Raw genomic sequence first — 19,237 nt, 5'->3', positions numbered from 1 at the left:
CAAATTATGATCAGATGCTTTCTCCACTGCTGTTTTCTCACAGTTTTCATCTGCTTATTGTTTATTTTGCTATTGAGAGGAAAGTGTGCAGTACATATTTACATATCCATCTAAATGCCGCTCGTGTCTGAATGTTCGCTAACAGTTTACCACTAAGTGAAAAAAGAAAAAGAAAACTTTGCCATCTATCGCAATTGCAATATCAACCATGACATTGCTCTGTAACAGAAGTGAATCACTGGCTGTATTTTTTAATTGCATTTTTATTTTATTACAGCTCATTTAAATGTTAGACGTTAGATTCCCTCATAAATTATGCCATCAAGCGATTGTGCAGTGCATCATTGAATCTGTCAACAACTTCACAATGGTCTGACAATTTTCTGCAATGTATTTCACAAGGGTTTCTCTTTTGTATTTTTATAGTTTTTGTTGGAGGCTGTATGCTTTTCTTCCCATGGCTTTTAGGAGTATGGGTGCATGCTTAGCATCTTTTTTATTATTCTGTATCGGATGGGACATACACCTCAGCCACGCAACTCCATGTAGAATTAAAAGCAAGGACTCTCTTTACAGTAGGTCTTCTTATGATTTATTGGGATTAAAAAAAGGAGTGGCTGGATTTTGATCATTATAGGGTGGTTGTGTACACTGCCAACACACATTTACGCTCAAACAACATGTAAATGTGAATTTTGCATGCCCTTTAAATTGAAATTAGCTATGAGTTATGGACTCTTTTTACATTTAAACAAGATGAGGCTAATATATTACATAGAATATAAAAAATAGCATAATAACTAATACGTAAGTGACCCTGGACCATAAAACAAGTCATAATGGTCAACTTTTTTAAATTGAAATTTATACATCATACTAAAAGCTGAATAAATAAACTTTCCATTGATGTATGGTTTGTTAGGATAGGACAATACATGGTTGAGATACATTTATTTGAAAATCTGGAATCTGAGTGTGCAAAAAAAAATAATAAAAAAATTTGAGAAAATTGCTTTTAAAGTTGTACAAATGAAGTTTTTAGCAATGCATATTACTAATCAAAAATTAAGTTTTGATATATTTATGCTAGGGAATTTACATGGAACATGATCTTTACTTAATATCCTAATGATTTTTTGCATAAAAGAAAAATGTATAATTTTGACCATTCAATGTATTTTTGACTATTGCTACAAATATACCCGTGCTACTGGGTTTTGTGGTCCAAAGTCACATATTATAATGTTTGTCGCACAAGAAAGTACACTTTTTTCCCCCACTTCAGGCACCAGTAATACCTTTGTGTAAACTGTGAAAAATTAACAAAACAACACAATAGATAATAATGATATTATGATAAATTCAGCCTCTTGCGTAAGTAACAAGGCCAATTAAAACAAGTTGAGTGGTATTGTCATTATTTAGCTGGTTGATATCAGATACAGAAAGTGTGACAAGGGCTATTTTTCTTAATTGGCAGTATTTGAGAGTGCATTGGGTTTTCATGATATGTAAGAAGAAATGTTTTCATTTGTTAGAAAAGGTTCATCTGAACGTCTAACCTTTAGAGTGCTGTTGAGGGTTCTGATGAGGTGTATCTTCTCATTGAGTGTGTTGTTTTTGCAACGCTTAATAAAGGAGGCTCGTAATTCCCATTTTGATGACGGCTTCCGCTCACCCGTTGGAGACAAACTCGCTCTTTTCAAATGTAAGTACAATCTTTCCATCTCATCATCATTTCCTTCCTGTCCATCTAGAACTATTAAAACAATTATAAACTTTTATACCAAGACTTGTTCAAATCTAAACAATTAATTGATCAGCAGTCATGTCACTGGCTGAGCAATGTCATTTCCTACCATAAATCAGATGTTAAAATTCTCCTCTAACTTGCTTACTTTCAGGTCTGGTGTCATTTGAGGTCCGCTGTGTTTCTGGTTCCTCCAGCTCTGTGGATATTGCCAGAGGTTCTGTGCTAGATGAGCATTCAAGGGGGTCTTGAGATGGAGCTATGGCTTCACTGCATTGTGAGGTTTCCTTTATTTCACTGCTCATCGTATGGACCACAGCAGAGAAGACCACTGTTTCACCCGCAGTAGGGTTTGGCTGGGAGACCAGGTCTAGCCAAGACCGTCTATGCTTTGTCAGAGAAGAGGCAGAGCTGCGGGAGTTCATTGTACTGACGGGAGAGGACAGGGTTCCGGTGGCTTCACTAGGAACAGGGGAGGAATATGGAGGAGGAAGACTTCCCTAAATGAGGAAGATACCGCAGAGTGAGGGAGGGATAATAAGATAAGTATCATAAGTAATAAGATAAGATAAGTATCTCAGGTATACTTGGAGGAATAGCCAAGAATACATTGCATGGGTCAAAATTATTGAGTTTTCTTTTACACTGCAAAAATGCTTTTCTAGCTTAGATTTTTGTCTTGTTTCCAGCCAAAATATCTAAAAATTCTTAAATCAAGAAGGATTTTCTAGGTGAGTAAAAATGATTGTCTTGTTTTCGGAAAAAAAAAAGTCAAAATTAAGTACATTTTTGCTTGAAACAAGCAAAATTATTTGCCAATGGGGTAAGAAAAATAATCTTGTTTTCTGTTTGAAATAAGATTTTTTTTTTTACCCCATTGGCAGATTTTTTGGCTTGTTCTAAGCAAAAACTCACTTTTGAGTTTTTTTCTGAAAACAAGAAAATAATTTTAACTCTTCTAGAAAATCCTTCTTGATTTAAGAATTTTTAGATATTTTGGCTGGAAACAAGACAACAAATCTAAGCTAGAAAAGCATTTTTTGCAGTGAATGCCAAACATCATTGGGATATTAAGTACAGATCATGTTCCATAAAAATTTTTTGTAAGTTTCCTACCATAAATATATCAAAACCAAATTTTTGATTAGTAATATGCTTTGCTAAGAACTTCATTTGGACAACTTTAAAGGCGATTTTCTCAATATTTAGATTTTTTTGCACCCTCAGATTCCAGATTTCAAATACACTGCAAAAAAAGGCTTATCTTACTTAGTATTTTTGTCTTGTTTTTAGTTCTTAAATTGAGATGCATTTGCTAAATACGCAAAATGACATAAGATATTTAGTCTTGTTTCCAAGGAAAAAAGCTAAAAAATAAGAGAAATTATCCGCCACCAGGGTAATTAAAATGTTTTAAGAATATTTTACTTACCCCACTGGCAGATAATTTTACTTGTTTCCAGGGGGAAAAAAATAAATTAAGTTATTTTGCTTAAAACAAGACTAAATATCTCATGTCAGTTTGCTTATCCAGTAAATTCATCTTAATTTAAGGTTTTTTAGATATTTTGACTAGAAACAAGACAAAAATACTAAGTAAGCCTTTTTTTGCAGAGTAGTTGTATCTCGGCCAAATATTGTCCTATCCTAACAAACCATACATCAATGGAAAGTTTATTTAATAAGATTTCATAGGTTGTATAAATCTCAATTTCATAAAATTGACCCGTATGACTGGTTTTGTGGTCATGCATCACATATATACACTACCGTTCAAAAGTTTGGGGTCAGTAAGACTTGTAATAGTCTTTAAAGAAGTCTCTTATGATCATCAAGGCTGCATTTATTTGATTAGAAAAAAACAGTAATATTGCAAAATGTTTTTACAATATAAAATAAAGTTTTTTGTTTTAACATACTTTAAAATAGAATTTATTCCTGTGATAAAAAGCTGCATTTTTATCAGCTGTTACTCCAGTCTTAAGTGTCACATGATCCTTCAGAAATCATTCTAATATGCTGATTTATTATTAGAATGATCAATGTTGGATAATATCAACAGTTGTGCTGTCAAATATTTTTTAAGTTTACAAATACAGTGTTTATTCAAAATATAAATATTATTAATTTATTATTCACTTTTAATAAACTTTTAATTATTAACTTAATACATCCTTGGTGAATAAAAGTATTAATTTCTTTTAAAAAAAATGTACTGGCCCCAAACTTTTGAACGGTAGTGTATGTCTGAGGCAGATATCTACAAAATATTAAACATAGTTTTTCTAGATCAAGGGTTCTCAACTCTGAATTTATCTCCAATCCTAATCAAACACACCTGAACAAGCTAACCAAGACATTCAGGATTAATAGAAAGTTAACTTTTATTAACCTCATTGACAGCTACCATACTAGCTACCAGTAATGACTAGACCAATGTTTACTAAAACGTGTTCTCAAAATGATGTCAGCTCAGTGATAGAGCACAGGTGTCACCTCACTTTTAGAATAAAGCTTTATGTGAACAATCACGTTTATCACTCTAAAACACAGCCGACAACCAGATTATGCTGCTGTGTAAATGCAACCAATGTAAAAACAGCTAGAAACTTGAGGTTTGCAAATAATGCATGGACTGGACTTTAACTGTGCATCTGTGAACTTGCCTGGTGCACAGTGAAAGATGGACCATTGACATTTGCTCCAGTTTGGGTGTGGTTCTCAGAGTAAGGCGGTGGAGGTGTGTCAGTGGAGTCCTCATGATCACTGGCCTCGCTGTAGCATTCTGTGCAGTAGAAAAATAAGGATGCAAAAAAATAAACGTAAATAGAAAAAAGAATGCTTGTAGCATTTGTACACTAACTCACAAAACTTACCAGCTGTATGACTCTCTGTGGGTTCATACTGAATAGATGCCAGACCAAGTTTATTCAGCCATCTGAAATCACAAAACGTTACAACATGTTCATGTTAACAACAATGAAACATAGGACTGTCAAAATGAATGTTCCCTGATAAAAAAAACAAAAACAGCATGTGCTGGTTAGGTATGTTTTGAAGCATGGCTGCTGGTCTTTAGCTGGTCATTTGCTGGTCATAAGATGGTCCTAAGAAAAGCTTAAAACCTAGCTTAAACCAGCATATGACCAGCAGCCATTCTTCAAAATAGACCTTCCAAGGCCAAGCAGGAGCTGAACCCGAATGCAAAGCTCTCAATTTACTAGGTTATTAGAGTTCTGACCCTTATGAACTTTGGGTAATGACTGAATTAAAGAGTTAGTGGGTAGAAGTGACTGAAATTAGTTTTTTTTCACAGAGGTCTGGGCTAACCTTGAGAAAACCTCGATCAGAAGAGAATTGGAGTAGAGCCACTTACATAACATATTTTATCGAGTCATCGACACAAATTGCCAAATCCAATAATTGCACATTAGTTTTTTTTTCCTTTCTTAAAATATGTTAACAATATATATTAACAGTTCATACTAACAGCTACTGTGACTACTGTAAATACAACTGTGGATGTTACTAACCACAATATACTGTTTTTGTTTTTTTTTGATAGAATGAGATGTCAACAGACTTACAAATTCATGTCTTCATTGCTGTCTGCTGCAAAGTAAAACATCATCACTTTGGGGTGGCAAGCTTTGATCGCACTGTGAGAAACAAAGAGAGTATGAAGAGATGTTTAGCTGTTAATGAGCATCTTTAATTAAAAAACTTAATTAACAGGAATGAAAATGACACTTACAATTTTTTCTTACATTCCATTGCCCTGTCAATTACAAAATCAGCCAAATTTATAAAGCCTTCTGCTTTTTCAGCCTGGAAAACACAAAAGAGCACAAAACATAAGTTGTACATACATATGCTGCTGCGCTGACCTTTCTAAATGATATTTAATAACAGAGAAAACATAAGCATGAAAAGAGGAAGACACATAGAAGGCATTCGGATGACTCACCACTTGATTTGAGTACCAGTACAAAGAGCTTTTCTTTAGCACGAACCAATACTTTTTCCACTTAATACTCAGAAATCCCTTCCCCTCTTTCTTCCTATAAAGCCAGCCCTGATGATCCACCGGCTCCAGATCTCTCACTGAAACTCTCCTTCTGCTCATTCTTGGACTTCCTGATAGATCAAATGTATAAATACCACAATAAAACAGAAATGAAGACACAGAGGAAAAAAAAAAAACTGACTACATCTCGAATGGTTAGTGCAATGTGATACAAACCTCCACAATTCTTCTTCTTTGTCTTCGGTCTGAGGGATACCTGAAGACAAATACATAAAATATGCTATGATTTCAAATCATGTTTTGCTATTATAATTTCACACTTTCACAATGCAGAGAAAAAGAATTTCTTCTAAAATAGACTGACAAGAATTACCGGATTGTACTCATCCGAAGCCATATGAGGAGCCAGAGAAATGGGGAAGGAGGCCTGGTAAGAGATTAAAGCAGACACAAACAAAGTGATTATTGAAGGTTTGTTTCTTGTTTTAGGGTCTGTTTCTTATTACCAGTTATTCTAATTCTATTCTATACTAATTCCGACCTTACAGTCACTATGAAATTAAAAAGGAGACGGCGAGGACTTCTCATCTCCAGCAACTTGTCATTCACGTGACTCGTGAGATCACAGTAATAGCAAACGACAATGATCAAATTATCCAGTCCTGATGGACAAAATCATATCCTTCCTCAAACTGTTTGCTGAGAAGCTGTTTCTTTCAGACATATATCGCAGTAGTAAGGGAAAAGGGAAAGGCTGACTTTAACCTAAGTTAAGTCCAAGTAGTTACTCAGTACTAGTGTAAATTCTGTAAAATGAATTGCAATTGGGCCAGTGTTAACGCTATTTGAGATAAAAAGTATTTTCAAAAAGCATACCACTCCAAAAAAAGGAACACTTACAGTGCCTTGCACATTTTTTTTTTTCACATTTTGTTTTGTTGCAGCATTATGCTAAACTGCTTTAAATTAGTTTTTCCCCACAACTGTTAACACTCCACATAATAATGACAAAGCAAAAACCAGATTTGCTAATTTTACGAATTTATTAAAAACAAAACACTGAAATAAGTACATTGCATAAGTATTCATACCCTTAACTCAGTACATAGTTGAAGCACCTTTACAGCCTCAAGTCTTTTTGGGTCTGATGTGACAAGCTTTGCACATCTGCATTTGGAAATTATCTGCCATTCTTTGCCTCAGCTTTTCACCTCTCAAGCTCTGTCAGCTTGGATGGGGGCTGGCAGACATTTTCTAGAGTCCTAGTTGTTCCAATCGTCTTCCATTATGGATAATACTTCTGTCGACCTTCAATGCAGCAGATTTGTTTCTGAACTCTTCTCTAGATCATCGCCTTAACGCAAGTCTGTCACTGAGCTCTACAGGCAGTTATCTTGACCTCAGGACTTGGTTTTTGCTCTGATATGCATTTTCAGCTGTTAGACCTTTTCTGAGAGGTGTGTGCCTTTCTAAATCAGACCCATTCAAATGAATTTGCCACAGTTTAACTCCACTCCAAGTGTAGGAACATCTAGAAGCAATATGAATGCTCCTGAGATAAATTTCGAGTCTACCAAAATACTTATGCAATGGGATCTTTTCAGTTTTTTATTCCTAATAAATTTGCAAAGTTGTTTTGTGCTTTGTCATTATGGTGTATGAGATGTAGATTGATGTGGAAAAAAAGTAATTTAAAGCAGGTTAACATAATGCTGCAATAAAACGTAAAAAAAAAAAAATGAAGGGGTATGAATACTTTTGCAAGTTAGATACATTGTGTTACATACATCTGTTAAGAATAAAATTATGTGACAAGGGTAAACAGACCAAAAATGGACCAAAATCATTAGGCATGCTCACTGCAAAAAAAAAAAAAAAAAAAGCACCTAATTTTCACTTGTTTTTTTCTGAAAACGAGACCATTTTTACTCGTCTACAAAATCCTCGATTTAAGCAATTTTGGATATTTGGCTGGACAAAAAATCAAAGTAAGAAAATCATTTTTTGAAAATAATCATTAAAAAGAAAATGTTGTTTTGAATATGTCACATATATCCCTGCTTTGTCAATCTGGAAAAAAAGTCACAACAGAGGAACCTACAAAAGAGTGCACCTAACTGCATTGAAACTGATGGTGGACAAAGACACAAGCTAAACGAAACCCATTGCTCAATTTCCTCAAACTGCTCATGTTCCTCTTTCAAGTCTAACAATTCTGAAGAGTATTTTCTACAATGCAATGTGGACTTTTTACGCTTTGCATTTATCAAAAAAGGACATTTAAAAAAAGGTTTGTTGCCATAAAACATGCATGAATGCCATACCTTTTGAACTGATAAACCATTAGCCATCATAAACCAGAATACAGGCTACAATCTTTACCATCTTATAAGATTATGCAAACATATATGACTTAAGAGCCAAAATCTACTTTCTATTTATAAATAAAAATCGAATTAAATTTATTTAGATGTTTAGAATAGATGATTACTTGGAAGAAACATTTTCAAGATCTCTTTTCTCATGTTTAAGAGCTGCATTAGAGTACCTGTAATAACACATGAACACATGATCTGTTTTACCTGTTCACCAGACTTGCAGGTGGAGCGTCTGACCATCTGTTTTTATACTCTGAAATGGCATGTAAATGTCCTCCTACCACAGTCAAAATTAAGAGGTCAAGCCCACAGCCAGATCATTTTAGAGGAAAAAGAACTTCTGCTTACGCAAGAAACATTTCAAAACATCCTCTACTTCTTATTCTACACAAACAGAAGAGTAAAAATCATCACATAAAAGCTGATCATGTATTTCCATAGACATTCAGCTGTTAAAGCTGAATGATGTTCACATGAGATAGAGATGAACTTCTTGAAATCTTAACCTTGTATTCTCTGCCACCACTGTTTGCAATATTTATGAATGAACCAAACAATCTGTGAAAATGCTAGTTCAGATAACAGTGCAAAAAGTGTGACAAAAAGGAGAAAAAAGTCACTCTTCAACCTCAAATCAACACTGTTAAAAAAGCTTTTCTTACTTAGATTTTTTGTCTTGTTTCCAGCAAAAATATCTCGTCTTGTTTTTAGAAAAAAAAGAAGAAGTCAAAATTAAGAGTGTCTTTGCTTGAAACAAGCTAAATAATTTGCCAATTTAAGAAAAATAATCTTGTTTTCTGTTTGAAATAAAAAAAATTCTTACCCCATTGGCAGATTATTCTTCTTGTTCTAAGCAAAAACTCACTTAATTTTGACTTTTTTTTTTCTTTCTGGAAATACAAAAATATTTTTTACTCGTCTAGAACATCCTTCTTGATTTAAGAATATTTTGCTTGAAAACAAGACAAAAAAAATCTAAGTTTAAAAGGCTTTTTTTTTTTTTGCAGTGAAGCTCCACTTCTTATCACAATGGCAACCTCAAATGTTCAACATAACAGAACATTAAACATTAACAACTGCCCTTCTTCATTTACTTGCTCACAAAAAAGTCAACAATTGCTGTCTCAATGCAAAGCTATTTCCAAGCCAGTACCGTTTTACATTGTTCGTCTTAGATTATTCAAACTTAAGCAAACTGAACAAGTCCTGAACAAAAACCCCGAACCAGTGACTTTTGGTAAACTGATCCTTTTTATATTCCCAGTATTCTCAGAAGTGGAATCATGGATAAACTTCTATGGCAAACGGAAGACTATATTATATTTCCACGTATTTCCATGTAAAAAGTGTTTAAGGAGTGTCACATTAAGGTAGCACTTCTTAAACAGTGTTGGTTTTTAATTAAAATAATAGCAAGGCAGTAAAAGCATCAATAAAAATATAAGTTAATAAGTTATATATAAAAAAGACTAATTATTTAAATTGCTTACAGAAAATATTTTGGATATGCACATAATTATAAATACTTAATAATAATTTATTAACATGCAAAATGTTATGAAATTATTTTGGTTACTAATCTATGTTACTGCAAGTCAGCTATTCAAAAAAAAGATTAAGGTTTGTTTACATATGCTGAGTTGAAGTGTTTAATAACTAGAACTCACCAGCAGAGGTCGCCAAGGGTTTTCCATTGAGTTTTTGGTTTTCATTGAGCTTCATTGAGTGTAAGCTTTTTAGTGTTTTAATGTATATTTATACATGGGACCCTGGCCCACAAAACAAGTCATAAGCAGCATGGGTATATTTGTAGCAACAGCCAAAAAATACATTGTATGGGTCAAAATGATCGATTTTCGTTTTATGCCAAAAATCATTAGGATATTAAATAAACAGGGTTCTTACACCTTTTCCAAAGTAAAATTCAAGCACTTTTCAAGCACTTTCAAGGTGCATTTTCAAGATTTTCCAGCACTGTGGTAAATTACATATTCACATACATGAGTTCTAAATTTTAAATCAGATGTTATTGTGCTATTAAAAAACAACTGTCTAGATTGCATATAACATTGCCCCATATAAATAGTCAACATTCAGTATACAAATTATATAATTTAAAATATATAATTAATATAATTTACTGAGTATCTGTAGTATTTTAAAAATAAAATTTAAAGGCTTTTTAAGACCTGCACAAATAAAAGTAATACTGTATGAGTGGAGTAGGGCAATGTCTATGGTAACACATTAATGACTGCTATAAAATGACTGTAAAAAAATATGAAAAACTAAAATTCTAAAACTTGAGAACTTTCTAAAACTTGAAGGATTTTCACAAATACATTTCACATTCCAGCCTAAAAGTACTAAAAGGTAGTCAAAAAGACACTATAAAATTAATAATAAAATTTAACTGGCCCAAATGAAAAAAGACTATTTTTTAAACATTGAAAATATTTTTGATTGACATTTAGACTCCTATCTGATTTCCTATTAACAAATATCAAGGTATTTTTTTTACTATTTACAGTGTATCTGCAGAATTTTTGAATATAAATTTAAGGCAATTTATGACCCTTTTTAAGAGCTGCACAAGTAAAATGAATGCCGTTGTGGGGTTGAACAATGTACAGTAACATTAAGCCATAAAATGACATGATTTATAATTCAGATTTTCACAAAAACAAAACATCTTATACAATGGCATTTCAGCCTTTATACCTTTAAAATTGATATATCAAGTATAATTTATTTAAAACATAAATATTACTGTCTTAATTGTTTAGATTTTTAGAAAGCACATAACTTTTACATTTACAACTCTTATGTGTTTGCTGCATAAAAACAAGGGCCAAAATTGGTAATCTTACTAAACAGCTGAATATTCGCAAATTCATTCCCTGTCACGAGGGGGCGCTTTAGGAGTGCTGAAATTCTACGGTTTCCTAGTAACGGCTGTACACAAATCAGCATTAACGCAGTTTTATCAGACATGAAATGAAAATGCCAACGACACGTTTCTGAGGACAGTCTGTTCCCTTCAGATACATTCATATAAAGACATCCGTGCAGCGTTTTGACTTTGAAACCTGCAGCATGCATATTTATTCAATATGACATCATTGCCTTTTTAAGTTTTATCCAGCCCTATCGCGATTCTCGTATATCCGTCCCTAACTCTTAAACTTATAATTAAGCCTTTTTTATACTATTTAATACATTTAAAACTTTGTATGGCCTTAACTTTGATAAGGCTAAATTGATGAGTTTGTAATGACCCGCACGAGCCCTCTACTTTAAGATAGTCCGGTGAAACATTTTAGTAGCCGACTGGAAAACACAATAGGCCCGGGATATCGGGCAGGCAATTTTGCGATCCCCAAATTCTCGTTTTAAACATAATTCTTATTTGTCGTTTTCAAGCCATCGAGGACTGATGCAACAACCTCCTGATAACTGGCATGTTTTATCTACCGCTCTGTTCCATCAGAGGGCGCGCATCAAGAAAGACCGGCAGATCACTACAGCCTCACGTGCACACTCGAGCAGAGCTGTTTTTTTCTTTTCTTTCTTTTACATATTATAAGCATAACAAAAAATAACTATTTTGTATGAAAGCGAATTAATATGAAACCGATGCAACTGCATATTCAAGCACTTTCAAGCACTTCATCCAAAATCCAAGCATTTTTCAAACCTTGAAAACACTACATTAAAATTCAAGCATTTTCAAGGAATTCAAGCACCCGTACGAACCCTGAATAAAGATCATGTTCCATGAGTTATTTTGTAAATAATTTCCCACCGTAAATATATCAAAACTTAATTTTTGATTAGTAATATGCATTACTAAGAACTTCATTTGGACAACTTTAAAGGTGACTTTCTCCGTTTTTAGACTTCTTTGCACCCTCAGATTCCACATTTTCAAATAGCTGTGTGTCAGCCAAATATGGTCTTATCCTAACAAACCATCCCAATTTAAAAAAAACAAACAAAAAAAAAACTGACCCTTATGACTGGTTTTGTGGTCCAGGGTCACATATTGTTTGTGATATGTTGTATGGTGATGCAAGATGCTATTTATTTATTTATTCATTCATGTATTTTTACCAAATTATTATTATTATGCAAAAAATTCAAATAAACGGTAGCCTATGTTCCAGCTGAATCCTTGTGAGTGAGAAACCCTGCTGTCTGTGACTTGATGAGATTAACTCGGGGAGAAAATTTCCCACAATGATCTGCACAGGTGATTGTAACACCGCTTAACTAAATATCCCCCCGAGGGCAAGCCGTGTCACTGCCAGGAACAGAGGATGCATTCTTCTGCTCTGTCTGTGTCTGCGTTCTCAAAGCAAAACAAAGCAAGAGCTGCATCTACAACAGTTTTCTCACTGAGTGCTCAAGAGGAGGCTGGCACCAGCATTAGTCATCCTGTTTCCTTTGAATGCCATATTCCTTTATTTAAAGTGACAGTTCTATATATATTTTAAAGTGCATGCGTAACTTTTTTAACAGTTGCTGGCCATCTCTGACTTCAAAAAATATGAAAAAAAGGGGGATCAGTGGGGACCACACATCTTATCTTACTGGTAAAGTTGCACTAAAAAGTGTATAAAAGTTGTTCTTACCGCTTGAGAGAATGACCAGGACCGCATGGCGCTGTTGCTGTACCTGCTGAAGAGATGACAATGGATTTAATGTAGGAATGGGCATGGCACAATAAACTATGTCTAAAACTAAAGCAACAATACTATTGAAAGTGGAAAAAATCTGAGCACATTCGCACTGTCATGAATCTAAAATACATCAAATTTCAGTCTTACATACAATTCATCTACATTTCATTGCCTGTTTTCTGATTTCTGGAGATTGGTGCATTTTACTCCTTTCAAACTGTTTATGCCTTTTTAAACTTAAGAAATTAAGAAATTATTTTACAATATTGTTGTAATTGAGTAAATAATTGAATAGATGTACGTTGCTACTTTAAATTTAAATTGCTTGAATGATATTAACATTTCTATTTCTATTTAAATGGTTCTAGATGTTTTACACTAAGGGAATGAGTCTAAAACAAATTAAAGGCTGTAAAACAATGAAATAATTAGTCATCTCTATATCACACCACTTCAATCCCACAACATTTGTTATCTATTATTATTTCCATCTGGACCCATCCTATTCATTCTTTTTAACTAAGCATTAGATCACTGTGCATACTTCATTGTTTGTTCATATAGTGCATCAATTACTATGTTAATAGATCAGATTTGATCTAAAAAAAAAAACAAATTAGTAAACAATACCAGTGATTAGATTAACTAATGTAGTTAACAAATGTTAACAAGCCTTGTTGTTAAATCACTAAAATACTTTGCTTAGCTTGCAAACTGTTCTAAAAGTATACCAGTTGTTTTAAAATTATGAAAGCACTACACTGCAAAAAAAACTTACTTAGATCTTTTGCCTTGTTTCCAGCCAAAGGATGAGATCTAGACGGATTTTCTAGCCGAGTAAAATTATGTTCTTGTTTTCAGAAAAAAAAAAAAGTCAGAATTAGGTGAGTTTTTGTTTAGAACAAGCAAAATAATCTGCCAATGGGGTAAGCTAAATAAATATTACTTCAAACAAAAAACAAGATTATTTTTCTTACACCATTGGTAGATTATTTTGCTTGTTTTAAGCAAAACGCACGGGATTTTGGCTCGTTTTTTTCTTAAAACAAGAAAACAACTTTTACTCCTTTTTGATTTAAGAATTTGTTTATTTTTGCTGGTCTAGTCTAAGTAAGAAAAGCATTTTTTATGGAGTGTAAACACACCATTTGACCTATACACAAAAAAATAATTGTTCCAGATCATGGGGTTGTCTCTGTTTTTGGTGCTTGTGGAATTTTAAACTATGACGTCTCCACACTATTGCACACTATAAATACACAGAGAATCTCGCATCCTGGCAGGAAGAGCGCATTCCTAATAACTGAGTATAAACTATCTGGGCTGAGATTCTTCCTGTGCTTTACTCTCTAAAGAGGTTGGGATAGATGCTGCTACTGTCACTTAGTTCTGCACCCACCTGTTGATGAATGCATTGTTGGAGGTCCAGTCAGGATCCTGTGGCAGGACATAAAAAACTGTTTATATATGATTCAAACATGGGCAACACCAATGTGCTCTGTGCTCTACTTCAATTCTTCATATTTCATTCAGATTCTTCTAGAAGTAGAAGTAGATGGGTACTATTTATATATAATGCACTGCAAAAAAAATGCTTTTCTTACTTAGATTTTTGTCTTGTTTCCAGCCAAAATATCGAAAAATTCTTAAATCAAGACAGACAATTATTTACTTGTTTTCAGAAAATAACAAGTCAAAATTAGTTGAGTTTTTGCCTGAAACAAGCTAAATGATCAGCCAATGGGGTAAGAAAAATAATCGTTTTCTGTTTGAATTAAGATTTTTTCATCTTACCCCATTTGCAGATTATTTAGCTTGTTCTAAGCAAAAACTCGCCCAATTCTGACTTGTTTTTTTCTGAAATCAAGAAATGAATTTTACGTCAAGAAAATCCTCCTTGGTTTAAGAATTTTTAGATATTTTGGCTGGAAACAAGACAGAAAACCCAAGTAAGAAAATCCTTTTTTTTGTAATTATTGTATAAAATCAGATGAAAAAAGATTTAAGAAAAGAGATATGACCAGATTACAGTGTCTAAGCAAGAAGTGCATGCATCAGTCAAAACATGCCATATAATTATTATTCCTGCATTTAACATGTACGTTTTATTCAACTAATAACGTAATATAAGAGTAAATTTACATTCCATGCAAAGCCAGAGCACACACTGCAAAAAATGCTTTTCTTACGTGGATTTTTTGTCTTGTTTCCAGCCAAAATATCTAAAAAATCTTGAATCAGGAAGGATTTTCTAGACAAGTAAAAATTATTTTCTCGTTTTTAGTAAAAACAAGTCAAAATTAAGTGAGTTTTTGCCTAAAACCAGCAAAATAATCTGCCAAAGGGGTAAAAAAATAATCTTATTTCAAGCAGACAACTAGATTTTTTTTCTTACCCCATTGGCAGATTATTTTGCTTGTTTTAAGCAAAAACTCACCTCACTTTGACTTGCTTTTACTAAAAACAAGACACAAATTTTTTCTTGTCTAGAAAATCCTTCCTGATTCAAGAATTTTTAGATATTTTGGCTGGAAACAAGACAACAAATCTAAGTAAGAAAAGCATTGCTTATTTGTTACTTTGCTCAAACAAAGATCAATGCATTTCTTCAATAAAAGCACAAGTCATTCAGCATTTTGTGAAAAAGGGCAAAGCAGCAAATGTGGGAAATTGAAGAAGTCAGCATGAATGAAATATTAAGTGAAATTAGTGATAGAAATACACAGTAACAGCTAAAAAGATTGTAACACCGAAATGGAAAAGGAAAGAAACAGAGAACTCCCCTCTATTTCTGTGACATGTTTGGATCTCAACAAAAAGCTAAAAGCTATGAAGCTGCTTTCAGAATGAACAAACATTCTTAATTGTTAATTGCTTTCTGAAGTTGTTTTACTTGTAAATTATTGTACCATTAGTTGCACCATGCCACACAGTTCTTACTGTGTTTAAGATGAGTCTGTCACCAAAAAAGCTATGTCATGTCATGAACCAAATTTTGTGAGATTTATTAAACATTAATGATACATAAAAATGCATGCATAGTGAAAACATTCCTCTTTTCTACAGAGTTTTAAAATCTGTAGCCAGAATATTTTAAAATAAAATACTTTTTAAAATAAAGGCAGATGGATAATTCAATAAAGACAATACAAAAACATCTGGAATAGCAGCTTTAATGAAAAGAAGCAACTAATGTGGTACAAAATGTACTGGAAGTGTGGTACAAAAGAGTTCAATAGCTTAGACCAATAGTTACGGCATAATCCGTTCTGCATAATCCAGATATGGCAAAATACTGATACAAAACCCAGCATTCAATGAAAACAAAATTACAGTTGCTGTTTAAAGGTGGTCTTATTTATTTCCATTTATTTGGATCATTCTCTCATTCTACTTTTCTCTTGGGAAAACACTGCTGGTCCAGAGCAACACTGTGGGTAAACTACTATATGGACCATGTTTAACTCAGGAAAAGTGATTTGACATCAGAAATGTCTGAAAAGCTAAGAAAACTGCCATCGTTCATCACCCTCAATTCAAAACCCTTATTATGTTCTTAATGCTAGTTGCACTATATCTACCAAAGGTTGGACAACCTGCAAAGCATCTCCTTTTGTATGCCACAAAAGAAAGAAACACCACAGATTTGGAATGACACAAGGTAAGAAAATCACTTTTTAAGTAAACCATTCCTTTGAAAAGAAAAGAAAAGAAAAAGAAGAAACAAAACCCCCAAACTTTTAAAATCAATAAGCATTTGCAAACATTTTCCTGTGTTTATATCCATGTAATGTACCACCAAAGCAAAGCACAATACCACAAATGTAAAAGACTAAAAAACTAACTTTTTCCTTTGGTGTAATATAGCGGATAAAACTAAAATAACTTACTCTCTACACAAAGAAAACAACACAATTTAACCATGATGAAACTCATAGAAACTTTGGAAAAAAAGTTTGCTGAACCCTCCAATTACATCTATTGAAGGTTTTACATCCAAAGCAAGAAGACAAGAGAAACAACAGGGTGCATTTGTTTCTCAAATTAGAAATTAGTGGACTAAACCGTTCGGAAAGACATGGGGTTTGGCAGGAATGGGAAAAATGACTGGAAATGTTTGTTTGTTTTATGTACTACTGTTACATAAGCACTTTGAATTTCAAAGATCCCACTGTGGAAATATCTGAGGTAGATAAACATTTTCAACTGGTTTAATATGCAAAGTAATACTGTGGTGTATTATTTTCGAAAAGACAACTTTTCATCTTTTTCAGCAGAGATAATGTATCTCACTTTCCCCCACATGTATTTCCAAACATACATTACTATGGTTAAACTCTAGTCAGTTTAGAGACACTCTAGGCAATCCAAAGACAAATAAGAGGCACAAAGAAATATCCCCAGAAAAGGAGAGCGAAAGCATGAAAAGGTACATGAGAAAAGAGTCACTGCACACAGCTGGACAAAGGGTGAAGGCAAGCTGACATTAGTGAGTCAATAGCTTAAGCCGGGTGATCCAACTGACCAGTAGCGAGGGCTCCGCGGGCGGCCGTTTGGGGGTGGATGTCATGGGGGTCTTTTTGACTAAGTCCTCTTGATAAGGTATGGTGGCGCTGTTGTGGAGATCCACATTGACCAGGAATCGGCTGTTCCGCGAGTAGTCCATCTCATAAGCGGGTCTTTCGGCGGTGAATTTGTAAGACGTGCCTGGGCCCGGGGCTTCCTCAACGATAGTCGGTATGCGTTCGTCGCTTAGGTATCTGTACAGAAGATCTTCACCTAGACCAGAAGATTAAAAGATGCATGTAATTACAGATGTTCTGAAATCCCTAGAAGAAATTCCAGGGTTCCCATACCTTGGTTAACTTCAAATTCAAGGACTTTCCAGGTATAATACCCTCAAATTCAAGGGCTTACACTCTTAACCCTATGGGCCTCTTCGGTCATTTTTGACCGAAAAATTTTATGTTTTGAAATTTAAAAAAGCAGCTTCATCAGAATGAGATGACACTTGGTGACATTTGTTGCATTAGGTATGTGAGCACAAAATAAAAAACACTGACATGATTCAGATATGTTAAAGATATAAACATAAAAATAGTCAACACTTGGCACCTTAGCAGTCAAAAATGACCGACATAGGAAATGAATGGGAAATACGAAAGAAAATCACTTTTTGAGTAAACTATTCCTTTGATGAAAAAACAAGAAAAGAAAAAGAAGAAACAAAAACCCCAAAGTTTTCAAATTCAATAAGCATTTGCAAACATTTTCCTGTGTTTATATCCATGTAATGTACCACCAAAGCAAAGCACAATACCACAAATGTAAAAGACCAAAAACTAATTTTTCCTTTGGTGTAATATAGCGGATAAAACTAAAATAACTTACTCTCTTCACATAAAGAAAACAACACAATTTAACCATGATGAAACTCATAGAAACTTTGGAAAAAGTTTGCTGAACCCTCCAATTACATCTATTGAAGGTTTTACATCCAAAGCGAGACGACAAGAGAAACAACAGGGTGCTTTTGTTTCTCAAATTAGAAATTAGTGGACTAAACTGTTCGGAAAGACATGGGGTTTGGCAGGAATGGGAAAAATGACTGGAAATATGAAAAAATGAATACATTAAGTTTAAATTTTTTTAATGCCACCAGATGACATTCACACTTAAAAAAAATGGATTTTAATTGCTTTCACTTTATTTTAATGTGAAATTTATTGAAAAGTAATAAATATTGAATAAAAAATATTAATTCTAGTGGAAAAAATTGTTCATTAAAATTGTATAAATTTTGCATAGTATCATAAAAACTCCTCAAAATTCTAAATAATAATCACAAAATATTATTGAACAAAAATGAATTTCATTGATTTTCCTAAAGAAAAAAAAAAGTTTCTTTTTAAGGCTTCAGTCACTTTTGACTGCAAAGGAGCCAGGTGTAACTCCTAAATGAAGAGGCCCAGAGGGTTAAAAATAAAGGTTCTTTATTGGCATCAATGGTTCTATGAAGAACTTTGAACATCCATGGAACCTTTCAAATGCAGAAAAGGTTCTTTAGATTTTTAAAAAGTTCTTCAAAATGGTTATTTTAGGAACTGTTCACTGAAAGGTTCTTTGTGGAGCCAAAAACGGTTCTTCTATGGCATCACTGCAAAAACATCCCTTTGAAACCTTTATTTTTAAGAATGTAATGTTGGGACACATTTCAAGTGAGAGCAAGGTTACATTGTTACAGTTTATGTGTCAAACTATTTTTTTTTTTTTTGGCCATATGACAGAGATCTGATATTCTACTTGTCTACAAGGGTCAAAGACGTTAAGATGCCCACATCAAAAACAATTTACAAAAGTGATTTTATGTCCATAGAAAGCACATTAAATGTAAGTAAGG

General features: G+C 33.5%; 1 protein-coding gene across 4 annotated transcripts in view; it reads right to left on the bottom strand.

The window, feature by feature from the left end:
• Positions 1 to 19,237, bottom strand: part of LOC141295717 (connector enhancer of kinase suppressor of ras 3-like) — an 83,668-nt gene that overhangs the window by 1,613 nt on the left and 62,818 nt on the right. The window contains exons 13-24 of one of the 4 annotated variants that reach the window (XM_073826981.1): positions 17,363 to 17,616; positions 14,237 to 14,274; positions 12,790 to 12,835; positions 6,151 to 6,204; positions 5,994 to 6,033; positions 5,718 to 5,887; positions 5,505 to 5,578; positions 5,338 to 5,409; positions 4,627 to 4,688; positions 4,417 to 4,535; positions 1,899 to 2,250; positions 1,563 to 1,759 (exon numbers count right to left, since the gene is read on the bottom strand). In XM_073826981.1, the coding sequence (XP_073683082.1) occupies positions 1,563 to 1,759; positions 1,899 to 2,250; positions 4,417 to 4,535; positions 4,627 to 4,688; positions 5,338 to 5,409; positions 5,505 to 5,578; positions 5,718 to 5,887; positions 5,994 to 6,033; positions 6,151 to 6,204; positions 12,790 to 12,835; positions 14,237 to 14,274; positions 17,363 to 17,616 (1,478 nt within the window). Of the gene's footprint in view, positions 1 to 1,562; positions 1,760 to 1,898; positions 2,251 to 4,416; positions 4,536 to 4,626; positions 4,689 to 5,337; positions 5,410 to 5,504; positions 5,579 to 5,717; positions 5,888 to 5,993; positions 6,034 to 6,150; positions 6,205 to 8,359; positions 8,432 to 12,789; positions 12,836 to 14,236; positions 14,275 to 15,929; positions 17,617 to 19,237 lie in introns of those variants that run through there. The other 3 variants (XM_073826982.1, XM_073826984.1, XM_073826983.1) reach the window with 3 other exon arrangements.

The sequence above is a fragment of the Garra rufa genome, chromosome 21 (assembly GCF_049309525.1).
Source record: "Garra rufa chromosome 21, GarRuf1.0, whole genome shotgun sequence".
Classification (NCBI taxonomy): Eukaryota; Metazoa; Chordata; class Actinopteri; order Cypriniformes; family Cyprinidae; genus Garra; species Garra rufa.
This window is presented reverse-complemented; position numbering and strand designations above follow the sequence as displayed.